Source organism: Chamaea fasciata, unplaced genomic scaffold (assembly GCF_029207755.1).
Source record: "Chamaea fasciata isolate MVZ Bird 193981 ecotype frontalis unplaced genomic scaffold, bChaFas1.0.hap1 SCAF_1, whole genome shotgun sequence".
Classification (NCBI taxonomy): Eukaryota; Metazoa; Chordata; class Aves; order Passeriformes; family Sylviidae; genus Chamaea; species Chamaea fasciata.
The window spans coordinates 108,419,455-108,441,125 of NW_027094086.1; the positions used below are offsets into that span (position 1 = coordinate 108,419,455).

The 21,671-nt window shown below is 37.5% G+C and overlaps 1 protein-coding gene across 10 annotated transcripts in view; it reads right to left on the reverse strand.

The window, feature by feature from the left end:
• The window catches only part of ULK4 (unc-51 like kinase 4), a 215,276-nt gene extending 198,356 nt beyond the window's left edge, over positions 1–16,920 (reverse strand). For 2 of the 10 annotated variants that reach the window (XR_010722489.1, XM_066192958.1), the window contains exons 1-11: positions 16,645–16,904; positions 15,336–15,533; positions 12,939–13,038; positions 10,009–10,148; positions 7,983–8,142; positions 6,349–6,450; positions 4,947–5,030; positions 4,239–4,314; positions 3,502–3,597; positions 1,599–1,723; positions 1,410–1,479 (exon numbers count right to left, since the gene is read on the reverse strand). Coding sequence is in view for 7 of the 10 variants with exons in the window: in XM_066192958.1 (XP_066049055.1) it covers positions 1,410–1,479; positions 1,599–1,723; positions 3,502–3,597; positions 4,239–4,314; positions 4,947–5,030; positions 6,349–6,450; positions 7,983–8,142; positions 10,009–10,148; positions 12,939–13,038; positions 15,336–15,473 (1,091 nt within the window). In the remaining 3 variants the exon portion in view is untranslated. Of the gene's footprint in view, positions 1–1,409; positions 1,480–1,598; positions 1,724–3,501; positions 3,598–4,238; positions 4,315–4,946; positions 5,031–6,348; positions 6,451–7,982; positions 8,143–10,008; positions 10,149–12,938; positions 13,039–15,335; positions 15,534–16,644 lie in introns of all 10 variants that reach the window. The other 8 variants (XR_010722490.1, XR_010722491.1, XM_066192893.1 and 5 more) reach the window with 6 other exon arrangements.
• Between the last annotated feature and the right edge of the window lie 4,751 nt (positions 16,921–21,671).

Consider the following 21,671-nt stretch of genomic DNA (forward strand, 5'->3'; position numbering starts at 1 on the left):
GGAATGCCAAAATATTACCTACAAAAAAATACATGAAATACCCTAATTCTTATGGTACAAAACATGTACCGGGATGTGCTTGGAATTTTAGCTCCTCAACAAAAAAAAAACCCCTATGATTTCTAGGTAGGAGGCTGGACAAATGATTCTAAGCTGACCCATGCGGCTAAACATGTAGATTTGTTAAACATATATTTTTTTTATTAATTCAACTGATTTTCTTTCATATATGTTTGAGATACAGACAATAGTACCTATTTTTTTGGTTCTCAGATGGTTTCTCAGTTTAAAACATGACAAGAGATTGCTGAATTTAACTAGTTAAAGTGAATGAGGCCTATTCCATTTGCACAAATAGAAGAGATCACCGCTGTTAAGAGTTAATTAACCACTCCAGCAGCTAATTAAATTCTGGTGCTAAGTCCCAGGTAAGCAAGTTTCTTTCACTTCAATGTTTTAATACTTTACTAGACATCACATACACTGCATTCAGAAGTTATATCACTGAAGCAAAGAGAATTTCAGAGCAGATTTTTTTAAATTGTTTGCATTACATTTCAAATTTTGCATTTAAATTAATGTACTTATAAATAAATTACATTGCTAAAAAATTATTTGGATTCCACGTTATAACATTTTTAATATCATTGTAGCCTTCTTTTTGAGCAGCTTGCTAAATCAAATGGTATTTGAAATTATAAATAATGTGTTCAGCTGTGATGATAGAAGTTATAAGTAAGATGAAAATTAATACTTTATTAAAACCAACAAACTTTTGTACACAGTATGATGTACAAAAGCCCTATTTTCAAGGTTATGCAAGAAGCTTAGAGTATTTTCAAATTAGAATATTTCTGCTTGATGTCAATAAGAGAAGTATTCCACTAGACAATCTTCTTGGATTGCAATCCAGTACAAAGTTTCATAATCAGGCCTCAACTAAAACAAGTCACTGTTAAATCAACTATTATTTTTTTACTTAATACCCATGTAGTACTTAATGGACTGTTACCTATGCTTTGTGATAAAAAGCTGCAGGCAGAATTCCTTAACAGATCATACATTGAATGCTTATTCTTATGTATTTAAAGCAATCGTACTCCAAGCCTATTCTTATACACATGAAGACAGAAAGATCTAAACAGATTTTAGATCAGGGGTTTTTGTTTAGACATTTAAGTAATCAAAAGTTTACTTTCAAAAATGAGAGTAATAAAGTCATATAAGCTTTAACTACACACACTGCTTTCACACCTCTTCAAATGTATTTTAATGTTTATTAACTGGTAATAGAAAGTTTAAAACGAGACACAGACACAGTGTTACAGTCATAATAATAAAATGTTTGAAGATACAGTGGAAAAAACACCCTACACCAAACATACAGGATTACAAGGAGGTTTCCATACCTGAGAAGAAATATGGATTCATTTGATTCACCGTCAACTACATTTTTGGGGCGCAATTCAGTCTGAGTTTCTACCGAAAAGATAAAATGAACTTGCATTCAGAGGTTAAAATCAAATAAAACATAGGGAGTAAATACGTTGGCAGGATTGATAAAATAACAAAAAAAATAACATCATGAGCAATATTACCTATTTTGAAAGAATTGCCTGGTGGTTTAAGATCTGCCCTTGAGGATGACAGGTTATCTAGACTTTTAAGAGCATCCACTGACTCTTTGGCACTCCAAGAAACTGATGACTCTGTGTCTTCTCTACTGTTTAATAAATGATATTAATTACAGATTTTTTTCAAAAAGGATGGATTATTAAAAATATATATTTTATCCATTATTTGTTGCAATTGTTAGCATACAGCTTAGCTGTCATTCTCTAGAACAATATACTCTTTAAATATGTGTTGAACATACTTTTCATATTGGTAATGGCAATGATGAAAAATAAGTTTACAGCAAATAATTGGGAGAATATTAAAAATTCTATCACTAGAACTTAAAGACATTAAAAAGTTAAATTATTACCCCATAATACAACAGATACTAAAGAAATACTAAAAGCATTACATTTTAATCTTCACAGGAAAAAGTCACAACAAACCTATGTCCAATAATGAATGAAGTCTGTAACCTAGATGAAAACCACATTTATGTGTGTGTAATGATTTACATGTCCCCCTTGAATGCAAGTTTATTGATTTCGGTTGTTTGGGCATTTTTTAACATGTCCTTTTATTATTCACATGAAACTGGGTCATAAAACCTTAATGAAGGCTCTCCAGAATATCAAATATTAATCCAACCCACACTGTGAAGAAAATAGATACGTGGGCCTCACAGTTGGAAAAGAGAGAGTATTGAGCTTCCTTTACAAATCAAGCCCATATTTTACATTTGTCATATTTGTCATTTAGTGCATACATCAGCAGTTATTTCACAGGCCTTAGAAAAACCTCAAGAGTATGGCCAAATGGCCCAGTATTTTGTAGGGGATTAAGGTTCCTCTGGTTTCTGAAAATTCCCTAAAATTAGCACTATCAGGATGTTGACATAAGTCTTGTTAAAACCTTGAATGAAATCTTAGTTCAGAGTATAAACTTTAAATATATTTTTTTATTGCAGGTAAAGGCAATAAAATTAGAAGAGAAAGAGCTGCATCTCAAACTATAAGAAACATTAGTAACAAAAACACTGCAGCACTGGTATGAGAAACAGGTATTAAACAACATGAGGAAAATTTTAAAGTAGATGTAACAAAAAACCCTCTGCATTCTAGAACTGTTTTGATAGTAGTTCCCCAGATTGGAACCTGAAGAATCTTTCAAATATGTAGAACAAAGTAACATAAAAAAACCATGCTAAATGTCCTAATTCAAAATTAGAAACACAAAAACCACCAAGGTAACAGGAGTTTAGAAGAAAACTAACTTTTTAATACATAAAAACTATTTTCACAAAAGGTTTCGGTGTTTCTGCATCTGTTGCAGTGTAGAGTATTAAAAATTTAGAAAAAAACCCCTACTATTAGATTAATGCATCATGTCATAAGCAAAGAATATGGGTCAGCTGCATTTGCAAGATTATAAGGCTGAACCACAGCTAAGATGCTGCACTGATAGGCTTTGTGAGGCCCTAAGCCTAATGCATATAAACAAAAAAAACCTATTAAAGATAAAACTGACCCATATTTATAAAGTTATACAAAAGCTTTAAAAAAAAATTGTAAGTCAGATTCGTACAACAATATTACATAATATATAAACAAATAAATAAGAATGAGAGCATTTAGCTCAGAACTGAATTTCAACACATTTTATAGCCAGCAAGAAGGAGTTAGTTGAAAGTGAATGGACAGTGCAATACACTAATAGGTTAATACAATTCCTAAACATCCAAACAGCCCACTGAAAGATGTAAAACTTCATTCATTAATTCATGAAAATTCTAAGGAAAGTTCAAAAGTTATAAAATTTACAGACAAAATATTCCTTATCTTTGCTTATATTTACTAAAAGAAATCTTCCTTAAACATTCAATACCTCAAGTTTGTGCCCTGCCTGTCTGCAGATTCACCACCACAATGGCTAAGGGATCCTTTCCAGAATGGATGCTGCAATAGGTCTGTCCAATTCAACCTTTGGAAAAGCAACAAACAAACTCTAAAAGCAGTGGCTAAGCACAACTCCACAGAGACATAACAGACTAGGTTTTGAACCCAGTGACACTACAGAGCATTTAATCCTGTTGTTTTGCTTTGATTTGGACAGCAAGTAAGTTCTCTTACAGGACAAGCTTTTTGCCTTAAATCAAAATGGAAAATTCACACAATGGAGGTATGAGAATAAGAATGAAGGAAACTGCCGAGTCAATCCCACATGTAAATTATCTGACATCCCCTACAACTTATAGCCCTAATTTATTTAGCTATGGAACTATATCAGGTATAAGTTAAAGCCGAATAAAATACACGTTCCATTGCTCTGGAAAAGCAAAGCCATCCAATCTAAACTGCCTTTCATTCTGTTACAAAGTTATCTATTTAGCACCAGGTACAAAAACAATAATTAAAAAAAAGATGCACCTATTGAAAACATTAAATCTATATATTTGCATCTACAAAAAAGCTCTGAGAGCAAAATTCACAGTTTGCTCTTTTATGAGGGATGAAATTTTTTTTGCATTCTTTGTCATCTACAAAATACGATACATACAGTATCATAATAATTATTTTCTCCAGAAGTGACAACAAACAGCTGTCATGGATTAAGCAGTTTACCTTTTCTGAGGATCCTTCTGAAGTAACCCATCAAGCAAACTGATGAACTCAGCAGAAGGTTTGTGAGAAGCAGAACCTGTAAATAGAAGCACTTAAGGTCAGTATTGGACAGCAAAAACAATCATCACCCAATGTAAACCACACTATTATCTACAGATCGTGCTAAAAAACTTCCTTGATAGTAATTTCATCTGAAAACAAATCTCAATGTATAAAGAATCTTAAATATACACTCTTTCCATTTCAATGAATCCTCAAAACAAACTACTAAGGCTCAGCCATCAGACTAATTTTTTTTTTAATTTATAACTTAAAAAAAAAAAAAAAGCACCATCCAGTTATCAGATAGCCACCAGGAAGAAATTAAGTAGAGGCAAAATCCGCTTAAATTGAAAAAGAGGCACTAATGTATGAGGATCTCTGGGAATAACACTGATGTCCAGAATGACCAAGATCAAAAATCCCACCCCAGTAGGTAGATTTAGTGTAAACAATCAAAAGTAAATGATAAATGTCTCTGTCAAAAGGGAAACAAGCATTCATTACTAACAGGGAATTATCGCTGTTAGTGATAATGGCATTGCAAACATTCACGTTGGACAACTAACTGATTCCTGCAACCAGCCTCAGGAAAAAAAGGGCAAACCAAAGGTTTAACTTTGTAACTACTACTGTGATTTGAACCATTAAAGAAAAACAGAACCCTACCCCCTGGTGCTGGTCGCAGTGGATCTTGAGACAAAATCTTTTCAATTAATTCAGAATGGCTTTCCGACAAGAATGGTGGTTTTCCTACAAACAAACAAACAGAAGTGTATTCCACAGATTAGGCAAACTTCAAAATGGCTGTAAGGTGCAATGATCTATCATGAGCTCATTTTCCTGAGAAAGCATCCAAAGAAATAAACAACCTCAGTCTGAGTACTATTTATCAAGATTTCTCCTCAACTTAAATTCCAAATCTTGGATTAAATTCTTTCATCATGAACAGCAAAAGAAACGATGGACAGAAGAGGTACCAAAGATGCCTTGAGGGACATGACCATGATAGCCCTGTATGAATCAGAAATGAGACAACATGAAAAGGCAGAAATCTCCCTATCTTTGTTACTATGTTGATCCAACAGATCAGTGTTTTGCTTAAGGTTTAAGAAGGCTGCAGTGTAATTCTCTTCTGTGATGAAGCTTCCTCCTAGCTGAAGCTAATGAGTACTTTGTGTGCAGGGAACCAAATTACTCCAGTTTTACAATAGTGAGGCAGTTTTCTCTTTCAGAGGTTAAAATACTGCACACAAAGTTTAATATCAAGGAGATTTGATACAGGTTAACACGTGGCTAGAGTCTAATAAGCAACGTGCTAATTTATCAGTCTCTGAGGTTCCAGCTTTTGTAGAGAAGTGGCTATAATTAATTTGAGCAAGACTGCTCCTCAGAGGTGCTTTGTAAATCAAAAGGTTTAATGAGAAAAAATATCAAAATAACAAATGTTACAGAAAACAAATGAAAAAGCCACACACAGGTGTCTGAGAAACTTATAACACCCCAAAAAGCCCCTATTTCCTTTTGTGCTCCTTCCTAAATACCAAATGTTTTAGGAGGGATAACCTGGCTTGCAGCCAATAGAGGGAGATACAGGGTTTGAAGGACAGCAACAAGATCTAATAGATGCTTCTCTCTTGGCACTGAGCCAATCTTTCTCAGGAGGGTATTGAAGTTTCTGGGTTCTTTACTTTAAGGGGTGAGCCTTAAACTTTTCCCTATATGGAAAGCACTTGCTGGGTGTGGGAAATGCATCCCTACAGAGATTAAAAACAATATACTGTCAGAATTTGAGAGCTTTCATAATTTTAAATAATAGCATTTAAACCCTACACGTTGGTTAGCATTGTTGTCAATAGGACCACTTAACAGTATTGTTTCACCTGATTATTGGATAAATACACTTTTTTGTTTTATAAGCACAGTTAGCATGTTCTTCAAGAAATCTTCAAAACCTGTCTCAAGTGTTTCTACATCCCAGCTTCCCTAGAAAGTTCACAAGAATTTGCTCTGAGACCACAATCTATCTTTCCATTATCACAGTTATTAAGTAAATATACAAAATTACAACCTGTGAACATTTCATAAAGTAAACATCCCAGGGACCACAGATCACTGGCTCTGCAGAAATTATCTCCCTTTATTGCTTCAGGAGCTGTGTATAACGGAAGGCCTACAAAATGCAGAATATATAATTAATGAACTTTGATTATTCATTCCACATTCATCCTTTTCAACACTTCAAACTTTGTCTCCAAACTTCACGAAGTTATAGATTATCTTCACTCAATGTAAAGGAAAACTGAAATAGCAAATGTAAGCAGTTTCAAAGGAACTTCTCTCCTATACTTTAACTGGATTATAGAGGTTTTTGCTACTTTGTTGCATACATCTCCATCTACAATGTAGATATGCTACTTCATTGTTTATTTCACTTCTATTACCAAACTGACTTGCGCTGCACCTTTCAAACACATTGATTAATGCAAAGAATGTTTTGATTTGCTTTAACAGCTTCCAGAGCAAAGCAATTTGAACAGAATGCTAAACCATTCTCATGTGAGCAACAGAAACAATTGCGTTACATTAGATTTGGGATTTCTTTAAAGCTATCCCAAGAAATAAACCTTCACGAACTTACAAAGCTCTGTCACAAAAAACAAGGTAGCTAGCCATTGAAATCATTGATCTAAACACTTATGGCTCTTTTCCCACTAAAACACTATGAAAACATCACATATCAAATTATAGCAGCTTATTCACAAATCTCTTTTGTTTGATACAGGAATAAAACATACAGTTCTGAGTACTACAGTAGTTTCCATCAGTTCTCAAAAATCTCCAAACAAAATTACACTCAGTGAAAGTACCAATTCCATAGTCCCTTAAAAAGTTTATTTTGGGCTCTTTTCCTGTTGGGTTTTATTTTTTTAAGTGACAAAAGAACATTACCATACTTATCAAAATATTTCTGAAGAGCAACAGGAAAGAGATTAGACTTTTATGTCTTCCTGAATAAAGACCTGATCTTGGTCTTAATATTTCCAGTGTGGACTTTCAGAAGGAGACAGCAAGGGGAGCTGTCTTTGTTCTCATAAAATATTACCAAGAATTCCATTGTTCCTGATAAAATAACTGATATATGAGATATCATTATCTTGGAAAGAGAGGTCTGTGAGATGTTCCAAGATAATGACCAATAAAAAATTCAGAAGATTAAAAACAAGTTTATGAATTCTTTCTATTCAATGAAGAAAAAAACACAGTATTTGCAGTCTACTACATTTGTGTGGATCTACCTGTTGAAACTGAAGCACAGTAACTTCCTCAGACTGTAAAATGAAATTATCATTCATTAAGATAGTGGAAGAGTTAACCTTAAACTAGAAATAACCTGGACCATGTGCATCAAGAACGACAATGAAAGAACAGCAGGGCAGTGCTCAAGGAAAGTTCCATGTAGTACTTTCCAAATTTTCTGTATACTTTAAACACTAACTTAATGGAACTTAGTTCCAGACCTTACAGAGAACACCTGCAGTACAAACTTTTAAAAAGTTTGTAAATAATTCCATAGCTCAATTTTTTTCTGAGACAAAAACAGGATTAATTTGAAATCATTTTTCTTTATCACAATCACTAATATTCCAACTTTCATTCTGTCACTTTGGTGTAAGTTAATTCTGGCTAGTAAAAATCTCATACCTTGAACTGTATTTTTAGAGTATCTTTGCAGAGTGCTTTCATTAATATCTTCACCTTCTTCAGCTCCAGCTAAAGCAAAAACTTTTTCTAAGTCTTCACCATCTGCTCTAGCCCAGCAAAAACTACTGAATTTCAGAGTGCCAGACCCTTCCAGTAGAATCTATTAGAACAAACAAAATTCAAAATGCAAGTATCATATACTAAAACTGAAATTTCCAACACAAAATGTGAAATAATTTTTATAAAAATAATCACAGTCTTGAACCATTTAAGTACATAGAGAGGATCACTATAACTAAAAACATTGAAGTTTTTCTTTTAAGCCAATGCCAATACTTGTTGCAGCAGCCCTCTTATTAGAGGGTAAAATGAGCCAAGGCACAGACTTCTTGTTAAAGAGAGCATAAAAAGGGTCCTGGTTTATTCCTCTTCACAGCTTAGTCATCTTAACTCCAACTATTCGCTGACTCTGGCTGCAGCAAGTTCCTGCTGTAGGCTTCCCTTGCAGCTTCTGACTGCTAGCTTTTTCCTGCTAAACTATGACTGCAGGTATTAGTTTGCAGACTCTGACTGTAGGCTTTTACCTAGCTAAACTGTGGCTGCAGGTTCCAACATCAGGCTCTAACTGCAGACCCAGACTGACCTTGCAGTAATCATCCTCTCTCCCCAGAGTCCTGCTACATGAGTCTCTCTTTCACATTCCTCAAAATTCCTCCTCCATGATGATCCTCCCCTTACCAGCCCACCCCCTCTCTTAACTCACTCAACCTTACGGGATATAGCTGTTACTCATCAGGGAGGAGGCTGTACTGGTTAATTAAAACAGCTGTTACTTATCCAGGGTGAGGTCACCTGTATTCCCTTCTCCTACAAATACCATCATCTTTCTTATAACCAAAAGAACCCGAATAGAACCCTTAAGAGGTTCAATGTGCACTTTTGCTTATTCCTTAAATCTAAATAAACAATGATGTTACTGGAGAAAAGAAACTTAAAGTAGAGTAAAACTGCATAGGAAAATAAAAGTCTAGTAAAACCAAACAGGGCTTCAACTGAGGGGAAAAAAAAAAAACAGAATTTTTCTCATTTTATGTAGCCGAAACTTCCACAGATTTTGTCCAATGATGGTGAGTTTCCTCTGGCCAGTCGCTGCTTATTCTTGCAACTAAAAACTTCACAATCCCAAAAACCTTGTTTGGAGAAATAGCCCATTCAGCCAAAAGCAGGGGGTGGGGCACCGAAACTTTAAATTTAACATTTTACTTTCTGTTGAAATGAGCACTTAACAGCAACATTCTTCTTTGGAAGACTACTGAGTCATCTACACTATGCTTTACTCATGTATTTTTAGTGCTTTTGGGTCCACAAATGACAGGAACTGAGTAGAATTGTGGAAGATTTTACCAAAGATTCAGCGAATGGCAACTTGATCACTTATAAATCAAGGTTAAAACCAATTACAGTTAAGAAAAAATGTTTTATTACATTCATATTCTGGTGACTATGTGAATTAAAAACAAACACAGACTTTGGCAAACCTCTACATAAATTACACACACATACACAAATTGAGAAACTACATAAAGACTTGTATTTTTTTACAGGAATAAGTAATTTCCATGGTATGTGCAAACAATAGAGAAGGTTATTATTAGAGAGAAGTTAACTTTACTCCCTCATTAGCATTTTCTGTGACTGCAAAATATTCTGCAGCATTATAGAATATTAATCAATTTATGTGTCCAAGGACAGAGAAGTAAAATCTTTCATTAAATTAAACCAGTACACCAAATCAAAAAGAATATATCATACTACATCAGATATACACCAAGGAAAGAAATCAATTATATCATAAAATATTCAAGTTACAGACTTGTCTCTGATTGTCTTCACATATATCACAAAACTCAACTGACCTCACAGCTGAGGTAAGCTTCTTCCAAATGGTAAAATACAAATAGTAAAATAAATGCTGAAGGCATGAGAAATAACATCCAGTGTCCCTACATACAACACCCTTCCTCACCTTTCCAGGCTTCAAATCACAATAGATAATTCCATGCTTATGAATATGGTATAAACCAGTAACCAGCTCAACACCAAATTCTCTCACCACATCTTCTGGTAGACATTCATCCTGAGCAATGACAGATTCTAGAGAACCACCTGGAATACACATAGTCAGGAAGTGAATATAAAGAAGAGGTTACACAAGCAATGCCCATTGCATGAACTTCTTCCAAAGATCTCAATCAAAAACCAGTATCAGTGGATATTAAAAATATTTCTTGAAATCTAATAGTTACAAAAGCTAAGATGTACACAAATTTTTCAATATTGTGACAAAATCTTGATTTTATCTGGAATAAAACCGACTGCATGACTTCAAAATTACTCGAATATTATTTTACAAAGGAAACAGAAGGGAAAAAAAGAAATCCAGAAACTGTGTTACTTCACAGTGTAATGTAGTAAAAGCATAGTACCCCATGCTTTTATTAAAATTCCTTAACCAGATTCCTGCTGCACAAGTTAAAAGAACAAATAATACAAACAGCAGGCTATCAACTTGTGTGAACAATTGCTAAAACTAATGGCAGGCCTTTTTCCACTGAATTCAGAGACAACAGAAATTGTAAAACTGGGCTACAGTCCGAGGTCAACTATGTCCAAAAGAGAAACTATTTCGTTGTTATTTCACTTTCTAGGTTTCTCACACAAATCCCAGCTTCCTGTACCATTAAGTCCTAATCACAACTCTCTGGACTTCTCATCCTAACATGAGACCCTTCTCTGTCCTACCAAAATCACCACTGTCCTTCTCCACTAAGTTCCAACCAATCCTTCCTTTGTTTCTGATCAGATTACACTTACAAAGCCTTCCAAACAACCCTCACACGTATCCTCTGTCACCTGTATTCTTCACTGGGCTTCATACTCATTCTCTACACTTCTCCCCACTAGCTGTTACTGTTTTGTATCCTTAAAAACATTTCTCTTCCTCCCCCATCACCTACTTCCTCATTTTCAAGTGATTCTCATAGATGTCATCATATTCATCCCATTTGAGTCATTCCCATCCTAAATATTCAGGGGACGTAGATTTCTCTTAATCTCATTTCTCACAAGTTCATTGTTCATTCTCTCAATCTTCCTGTCCCAATCCCCTATTCTGAGCTCCACATTCCCATCTCGCCCAAAACTCCTTTTCTCAGCCCCATTTAGTCCTTTACTAATCCTGCATCAAATCTGTTTGCCTGCCACCATAGCCTGCATGCCACGAGTTATCTATAGGTTTCCTGGGCTATCTGTTATTTATATCCTAGCCAAATCATGCTGATAAAAAGCAAAACAAAACACAACAATAATAAAAAACCCCAAACAAACAAAAAAAAAAAAATTAAGACCCTGAATGAAAGAGGGATTAGGAAAGCTTTTCATAGAAATGGATACTAGATCTTTTATTCCAAATCACACAGTAGATTTTCCTGAACTTTTTTCCCTTTGATCAGTCATTTCTTCCAGAGGCTCTGTCATTACAGTACTCTTCCAATTATTCAGCACTGCTGAATCTTAAAATTATTTTATTTCTAAGCCTGTTTGTGCTGGTTAGTGAATCAGTCATTCCTTTAAAACCAAGCCCATACTATAGAGCTATAGTAAAGAATTTTCCATCATGTTTAATTACAGTTCCTTACAATGTAATTTAGAGGACTACATATGGAATAATTTCATAATATGGCCAAACACACAAAGAGGAAAAAGTATTGAAACCAGCAACACAGAAATATTTCGCATCTGATAACAGAAACTATCTTTGAGACAAGTGAGAGTAATCCTCCATATTTCAAAAGTGTTTTTCAAGTCTCAACAAAATCAAGAAGAAATCCGCATCTTATTCTATATATAAGTTAGCTCCAAGACACTCACTTTGCAGCAAACTATAAAACTGCAAGGTAAAATTATCAGGTAAAACCTGATAATTGTTCCATAATAAAAGGTTGGCTGTCTAATAACTTAAATATAGACCCCAAAGTCAGACTAAGCAACTAGACCAAAGCCCCCATATGCCCCATAAAAATCACTTTTAATCACTGAAACAATGACCTGACTTTTTTCTCTCAGAACTTGAACTCTCTCAGAACTTTTTCAGTGATTTTTCAAACAGAATTCTGGATAAATACAAGGCTGGGTTTAACATGGACTTTTACTATTAAACAGTAAACTCCAGATACCAAAATCTTAAGATGCATCATGTGCATATTGGCTTTCTTTTCTTTCCTTTCCATATGGAAGAAAGCATGCTGTCAGAAGTTTAAAATATGCAGTCATCACAACTAAAGAAAGCTTCACAAGATTCCTTTAATAGATTGGTAAGAACTTACCAAACTAAGTGAATCATTTAATGCAGTTCTGGGTTTTCAGAGTTTCCAAATTATGATTTTAATGTGGAAGTCAAAATACTTATACTGAATAGGAAAAAACATTAAATCATTCACTTTAGCTGCTGAATTGCCCTTTGATTAAAAATTAATTTGAACAATATTAAGTCATTAGTACATTATAACTTGATTTGCTCCTTGATGTCTTTTAAAAGAGAATGCCAAAACTGCCAGTCCTTAGAAAACTTCTCAAGTAATTTTTACAGAGCTGCATTCTGACTACTCACAATTTGCTTTTATGGGCCCTGACTGGTCTTCTCTCTTCAGCCCTTAAAAACCAACCTTATGTAATTGAACTAACTTTTCAAAGATGCATACAGTGAAGCGGAGGAGAAGCATGATTTCAACTGATTTCTAAAAATGTTTTCAAGAGCAAAACCACTTTTATTCTCAAGTTAATAATCAGATAATTAATACTTTTTTTCAAAGATCTAAGCATTTGTTGTAAAGAAGCTGTAAGAAATCTCTTACAAATACTCATTCTGTAAATGTTTACCTTTTGGGCTTATCTTACCTGTGCATAATTCCACTACAAGCCAGAGGTTGTTGCTTGTTTCATACCATTCATAAAATGTCATTATATTCTTATGTGTGAGTCCCTGAGTCAGACGAACCTAGAGTGAAGTTTTTAACATACTTAAGTGGGGAAAAGACGTATATATATATATATATATATATATATATATATATATATATATATATATATATATATATATATAAACTTGAGGCATGGCAATAAGAAATAATACAATCTACTCGAGATAAGCTACTTGTTCTCTTGGCTTTTGTAGTGCACTAACATTATTCTTCAAATATTTTAGTGTTACATGTATGTAGAGAAAAGATAACTTTCCTCACAGACCCTGCCCAACTCACCTGTTTTTAAAAAACAGAAGAAAATTGGTAAGTTCCCAACTCAAAATTATAAATATTATTTGACCTTCCTGCAGCACTAAAACAATAACAAACTGGAAATCAGAACTTGGAGTCAAACTTGCACTCCTACTTTTTTTTTCAATAAGAATACAAGTGAGAGATCATACAGCAAGAGGAAGTGAAAATAAACTTTTCCATCATTCTTAATCTTATCAGACAAAGAAAAAAATTCAAGAGGCCCTGAAAATCTGAATTTCTACAACATCTACATTACCTGATCTCTACAGAAGCCTCTGTTTCTTGCTAGAGTGGTTTGTAAGGTATCCCCAAGAGATTTGTAAGGCTAATATATTTCTAAGAAGAAAAAGGTTCCCAAGAAATGATCATTGAAACAATGAGAGGGAATATGAAACTATTGGTTTTGCATGGCAAGGTTTTGGTATCCAGGTGTGGGGGGTCTACAGGACTGGCTGCTGTAAGAAGCTGCTGGAAGCTTCCCCTGTGTCTGACAGAGCCAATGCCAGCCAGCTCCAAGACAGACCCACTGCTGGCCAATGCCAAACCATCAGCGATGGTGGCAGCACCTCCAGGATAACACTTAAAAAGGGAGGAAACACTCCCGCGCAACGGCAGCAGGGGAGAGGAGTGACAACATATGACTGAAACAACCCTGCAGACACTGAGGTCAGTGAAGAACGAGGGGCAGCAGGTGCTCCAGGAGCTGGAGCAGAGATTCGCCTGCAGGCCCTGATAAAGAGCAGGGAGGCAAAGCTGTCCCTCAGCAGCCCATGGAGTTCCATGGCAGAGCAGAGATCCACCTGTAGCCTGTGGTGGACCCCACTCTAGAGTACATGGAAACGCAAGAGAGGCTGTGACACTGGAGGAAGTCTGTGCTGGAGCACGCTCCTGGAAGGACCTGCAGATCCATGGAGAGAGGAGCCCATGCTGGTTACTGGCAGGACTTGTAGCTCTGTGGGAACTCACACTAGAACAGCCTGCTCCTGAGGGACTGCACCCCATGTAAAGGACCTACGTTGGAGCAGTGCATGAAGAACTGCAGTCTGTGGGATGGACCAACACCGAAGAAGGTTGTGGAGGACAGTCTCCCATGGGAGGGACCCCACGCTGCAGCAGGGGAAGAACAAGACGAGAAAGGAGCAACAGAGACAGCACCTGATGAACTGACCCCAGTCCCCATCTTCCTGCATCCCTGGCAAGGGAGGATGGAGAGAAAACTGGGAGTAAAGCTGAGCCCAGGAAGAAGGAGGGGTGGGAGAAAGGTGTTTTAAGATTTGGTTTTATTTCCCATTATCCTACTCTGGCAATAAATTCAAATACTTTCCCTAAATCGAGTCTGTTTTGCTTGTGAAGGCAATTGGTGAGTGATCTCTCCCCGTGCTTTATCTTGACCCATTCATTGTATTTTCTGACTCCTACCCAGTTGAAGAAGGGAGTAATAGAGCAGCTTTGGTGGCAACCTGGCATGCAGCCAAGGTTAACCCACTACAGAAACAAAATATACTTACTGGAAAAACAAAATATTTGAACTGTGTAACTGTATCAGTTTTCTTTCCAGAAAGTCTCACATTTAAAGCTTTGCCAAGGTTTTACAAACCAGAATTGATTTAGCAGGTATTGCTAAATGGTATTCTTTCATCAAAAATGATTTCTTCTTGCTAAGTAAGAAGTTGATTGTTTACTGAAAGTTACTGCTACCACTGGATTTGCACAAATAAACAAAATAAAGCAAACCACCACACATCACCACTTTTACAAGTTCACTGACACACTACAGAAACAGTAAGATTGTAAATATGGGTTTATGCATGCGATCTAAAAACGAATAAAATCATATAAATACATTGAAGGAAGACTGTGTTTAAGGAATAAGAACTTAAAATCTTGAGAAGTCGATCTAAACGTGACAAACTCCATCTAAAGAAGCACATGGCACTTTTCCATAACTTATGCTACCAGAATTTTGTAGGCTGTATTTTTTTCCAGATTTAGCAGGAAAAGAAACCCCATTACTTACCCAGTTTGCTATTCCAGCTCTCTTGCATTTATCGCTGCAAACAACGGCAACAAAATTAATTGTCCCCTTTCTCCTCCCTTTATAAACAACTGTCTTATTTCCTCTTCCAATCTCCTCATACAAAATGAAGTTCTCCATGCTTTAGGATGCTTTACAGGCAACAGACTGGAAACATGACATTACCATAAACAAATAAACCTAAAGAAAGGAGGAGAAATGGGAAGCCTTCAAATTTAATGGTCATTCATGTATAGTATTTACCCTCCCAATTATCAGGAATATGGATTCCATACTTCCAGAAAGACTGAAATATAATTACTTTATAGAAGACCTCCTCTCAGGAAATGTGATCAAAATTTTGAACAGGTGAGTTTTATACTTCCAAAGATCTTATTCAAAAAGTAATAGATAGGCTAGTAGATAAAAATTCTAAATAGTATATCTGTAAAAATGCAAGAGGCTACAGGGAAAAGAGAATAGTCTCTGATTCTCAAGAGTTATGGCTATGCCTTTATTTCAGTACACAAACCAACGGAGCATAGGATCATAAAACCATAGAATGGCTTGGGTTGGAATGGACCTTAAAGATCATCTTGTTCCAATGCCCCTGCTGTGGGCAGGAACACATCCCACTAGAACACTGTACCCAATGTCCCATTCAACCAGGCCTTGAACACTGCCAAAGATGGGACACCCACAGCTTCTCTGACACACAGAACAGACTTTCAACAGATGGATTTTGACAGAAAGTAAAAAGAGATCAAATAAACTGACATAAAAAGTGAAAAGATAAGGAAAGAAGGCCGTCATGGAAGCCTCCCAGCCCGCCACCTGTAACGAAGCAGGTGTGAAATTCCACAGAAGCGCCCAAAGCAGCAGCCTCCAGGCGCGGAGGGAACTGATTTGCTCTGGGCTGGATACAAGACCAGCACACCAAGGAGACGCAGTTCCCTCTCTTTGCGAGGGAACAGCCAAAACCACTCCGAACCGAGCAGCCCGTGCCCGACCCGCGATCTCCTGCGCTCCCAGCTCTGTCGGGGGCGGCCCCGGAGACACGGCCCCCTCCCGACTCACTTGTAGCACAGGGGAGGGGGCCGTGGGGTCTCAGGAGCGCTCCGGCGGCGGGTTCCAGCCCCGCCCCGGGTCCGCTCCCGCACTCGGACCGAGGGACGGCGGCGGAGGGAGCGAGAGCGCGGTGAGGGATGGGGAGTGGGGGGGCGTGCGGTGAGGGGCCGCTGGGCGCGCGCTCGCCGCCAGGTAACGGCCGCGAACGTGCGCGGGAAAAGGGGGAAAGGTACGAGAGCCGTACCTGTGTGCGGGGGATGGACCCGGCGGGAGAGGCTGGGAACGACAGCCGTAGTGCGGCGCGGGATGGACCACCGCCACACCGCCACCATCAACCCAAACGGCGGAGCCCCGCCCCCGGGACGGAGTCTCCCATACCCCGGCGGCAGTGTCCGGACGGGACACTGGTCCCTGCGCGCCACTAAATACAGGAAAGCGGGAAAGGCACCGGCTAAGCAGGCAGGTTGTTTCCGGGAACTGGACAGTTTTGCTGTCCTTTATCTCAGCTGGAACGCACCGCCAGGTCCCACCGAGCTGCGTCTCCGCACCCCCCGCACGCTACTCTGATGGTCGGCACCCCACGCCCGTTTCCAGGAGACGGCGCCGGACGCCGGAAGCTGAATGGAGCCCCATTGGGCTGAGGGGCGCCTACGTCAGGGCGGGACCACCGGGCGGCGAGCGAGGGGGGGAGTTCCCGGATGTTGTGTGGGGAGTGCCCGCGGCTGGCGCGTCCTTCGGGAAAAGCCCGGCTGCCGCCGGCAGCCTGTGTTTGTTGGGCGGCTCTGTGTAGCCTTCGCAGTCAAAACGGCAGGTAGCGTCCTCAGCCCTGCCACGGCCTTCTGCAAACGCCTAATTGACGGACGCTTTTCTTGTGACAAAATTTAACCCTTGAAACAAGCGGGTTTTTATGTTTAACAATAAAGTGGATTTTTTCACTTGTTTTTTCATCCTCTGGGGATCTGGTTTTCATTTTCATTTTTTTCTTGTCTGGTGTTGTTTTCGTAAAGCCCTTGAAAAATCCTTTTTCTTTTGGGTGGCATCAGGAACTGTGGTGACAGGACAAGGGCCTTCAAATCGAAAGAAAGTAGATTTGGATTAGATCCTAGGTGAAAAAAAATCTTTGCTGTGTGTGAGGGTGGTGAGGCTCTGTCACAGCTTGCCCAGGGAAGCTGTGGATGTCCCATTCCTGGAATTGTTCAAGGCCACGATGGATGGAACTTTGAGCAACCTAGTGTAGTGAAAAGTTGGGCACGGCAGGGAGTTGGAACTAGAAGGTCTTTGAGGTCCCTTCCAACTAAAACTATTCTGTGATTCTAACAAAACTTTTAAAAACATTTGCTCTAGAGCAAGCTGTAAAGAATTCTCTTTTTTTCTCATTGTCTCACCTTTATTTTGACCTCCTAACAGGTTTGAACCCATTGATCCATTTCAATCAATATTAATAAAAGAAGTAGTACACTTAGAGGAAGGGACTCAATGTTTCTTCTAGGCAGCATGATAACAGATGGTCAAGTTTTTTACTCCCATTCTCAAGAAGATTTCAATATGATTTTAAACCCCTGTAATATTGAAAATGGGGGGAAAAAAACCCCCGGAACTACCTCTTTACTGTTGACAAAAAACTCGACGTGAGCCATCAGTGTGAGTTGGCAGCCCAGAAAGCCAGAGGTATCCTGGACTGCATCAAAAGGACCGTGGCCAGCAGGGCGAGGGAGGCAATTCTGTTCCTGTACTGTCTGTTCTTGAGAGACCCTACCTGGAGTGCTGCATCTAGCTCCAGTAAGAAGGACATGGAAGTGTTGGAGCAAGTCCAGGGGAGGCCGTGAAGTGATAAGGGGACTGGGACACCTTGCCTATGAAGACAGGCTGAGAAAATTGGTGCTCTGTCCAATTTTACAGTGTAAGTTTTCAGTAATTGCAGAGGTGACTTGTAATTATCAGTGAAGCTACAGCTTTGAGGCTGCACAAGTAAGATAAGTTTTCCATTCTTTTTTTAATGTAAATGAGTAGTTGACAAGATATAAATAAATCAAATGCGTAAGTAGACATCGCTTTCTATTAATAAGCACAAGAAAAGTATGCTTTGAAGACGGATTTATTTAGATTTCAGAAAAATGTGTATTTTTTCTGCAGTTGTGGTAAGAATGACTGATAAACAGAAGAAGGAAAAGAGTATTAGCTCAGTTGCACACAAGTCCTGGCAGCACTTCAATGCTGCGTCTTAGAATAAGTCAATTTCATTGTCCCTGTCCAATAAGATAAAATTAAGCCACAACAACTATCAAGTTACTGTCTTTTCTGTTTTGTCCTATGTACACTTTCTGTTAAGTTAGTCTAGGTTAGGGATTGTTTTTGTGCAAAGGGAGTAAATACCCCATTTTGGAGGTGTGAGATTGTATGAACTATAACATTAATGAAGTCTGTTGAAATCTTCATATAATAGCAACAACAGCACTACAAAACAGAGCAAGAGAAATGCACTGAAAAAAAATGTTTAATAACAATTGAACCAGAGATTTAGAGTTTTTGAAATTAAATGTCTCCATGATAAAAAAATTTTCAGTATAATTAAAGGCAGACATAGGCAGACATGTTGACTTATACCATCTTTTTTCCCAACCCCTCCTTATTAGGAACTGTTAGGAACTTTTTTATTGTTGATACACATTTCATTACATGTTTGTATGTTTCTTACGATCTGGGTACACAGTTTCAATATACTCCAGATGGGGAATTTTCCCTTTGATTTGGTGTAAGACTGTAAGATTCTGTCTTTAAACGTGTTTCTTCAGGTATGAGAGTTTTCAGAAATAAAGTATTACAAATACAGATCAGGATTCTAATTATAAGACTCTTATCTTTGGCCTTTTAGTTACTGTTTCAGTCTGTTACTCCTTTATCCTGTTACCAAACATGACTTCAAGCATTGTACTCCACTGCAGTGAACTTTTCTGTAGGAATATTTTCAACATTGAAGAACGGAATGCAAAACATTCTCTGTCCTGTTTGCACCATTTCAATACTCCTAGCAATCTGTGCAGCAGACTCAGCCTTGCTATTTGCCTGTCTATTAGACGGGACAGTCAGATGTAATCAAATTCTTGTTCTCAAATAAATATATGATCTAATTTAAGGCAAACTGAGATCTCGTGATTGCAAGCACATAGTTCAGGCATGCTTAAACACTTCACTGCCCTACCCTCAATGGGTACTGCGTAAGCCTCTGACATTTTGCCTGGTTCTCAAAAGTCTGACCAGTAGCCCATAATTTTAAAGTGTGTTTCCATGTTTTGTAAGATGTGTTCTTCAGTGTGCTCTGATGCCTGTTGAAAATGCAATACAGTTCTGTTTTATTTTGCCATATGTACTAGCTTTTTTTTGCCCTTTTTTTTTTTCCAGATAACATGATTACTCATCCTCTATCCCATCTTGTTAGTACACGATGTTTATTTCTATTCCAGACTGACCCCATTCTCAAGAGAATTTCTATTCTCAGCATCTAGGGTATGATGATTCAGTTGCTCAAATAAAATACTCTTATATTCCATTTGCCTTGACAGTACTGTCATTCCTGGGAAATGCATAGAGCCGCTTTTCTGGTGCTTGACCTTTTTGGCAGAATAGTGGACATGGGCACATCTTTTTCTGGTGCTTTTTATTTTAAAATTATTTTTCCTCTTGAAACTGGCACATATTTTCATCACTTGAGTGAAACTTTGTTCTTCTTTCTTTTTGTATTTCTGTGGTAACATTAATATGTGATTATGATATTATCATTTTGATATGATATTATGATATGATTTTTTCACCTTGGTTTTCTGGTACAAGTCTGTTGTACTTACTGGTCCATCTCAAATTCATTAAATAAATTCAAATGCTACTGTTTTAGTATCATATATTTCTGCTACTTGGATATAGCAATGGCTTCTCAAATTCTTGTTTGCTTTCTGGGATTCTTGTTTGAAAATTTGTTTCCTCAAAGAGTTGTCCTCTACACAGTTGGAACATTATTGCAAAACAGTTTGTGTTTTGTTTCACTGGTGAGGCAAAAAACCTACTAGTGGTTTCTTGTATCATAACAAGGCTCCAAATCTCACCTCACTGGATCAACTTGCAAGGTCACCAATACTACATGTATGCCATGCTTGTGTTTCCTCTTCCTCTATTATGGTCTCAATGCTTTGCAAATGTCTAAGGTTGGAAAGAGATGTGGTGAGATATGCTGAAAATTTTAATACTCTGAATTAATACCTTTGAATGTTGGCATATTACAAGGTATTTTTACCTTCCCAAAATAATTCAGTTTTCCTGGGAAATCAGCTACTGCTCGGTATATGATACTGCAGTCAGGACCAACTTCCTTTTTGTTTGTTTCCTTGTTTGCATTAACTGCTAAGGAGATGGGGTTAATTATAATGGATTACCAGAGTTTCTGCCAGGCATTTCTCATTCCTGAGTATAATCAGCTCTGATACTGGCTTTGAGAGCCTGGCTGGCAGAGTTGATACACTTCTGCTGTAAGTTTCACTACTAACAGCATTCTCAACGCCTAAGCCTACTTGCTGGCTTCCAAAATGATGATGACTGTCTTGCTGAGACAGAGAAGCTGAATAGGCCTTGTCAATATTTTGCTTTTTCAGTGACTACCATTCTGCTTATGTAATTTTGAGATTATGTAAAATTATTTATTTTTGTGTGTATTTCAATATTCAAACTATTCCTTGTTCTAATGCAGTAGATAGTATGCAAAGAATGCTATGCTGGTTGAATTATTTTCATCTGTTCTAGGTATAACATGGCAGGAGAACATCTCGTTTTCTTCAATTACATCCAGCAGTTTGTACTCACACAAGTTATGCTTCTTTATCACATATACAAATTCACTGTTTCAGCAGCAAGCAGTGGCTTTTATGTTGCTTATTCTGAAGATTCAGACTGTATACTCAGGATATCTTTTGCTTTCTGATTGAAATTCACAATGTCAGAAGGATTATCATCATTTCATGGTGTAATTTTCATTTGACTTTACTTGATTACATGGGTTTTTCCCTTTTCTTGCAAAATGCGTGCCTAGCACATTTATCGTTATCTCACTATTTTGCATTTAATTTCCTCTTTGTTTGTGAACTTGACTTCATTTATAATGCTAATCCGAGCTTTACAAACTATTTATTCCAACTTGCATGTCATTAATGCAAAATATGTGCAAAACTCCATCCTCTGAGTCACTGTTTGCCTCCATTTGTTTTTTTTCTCAAACTGTAAGATCTG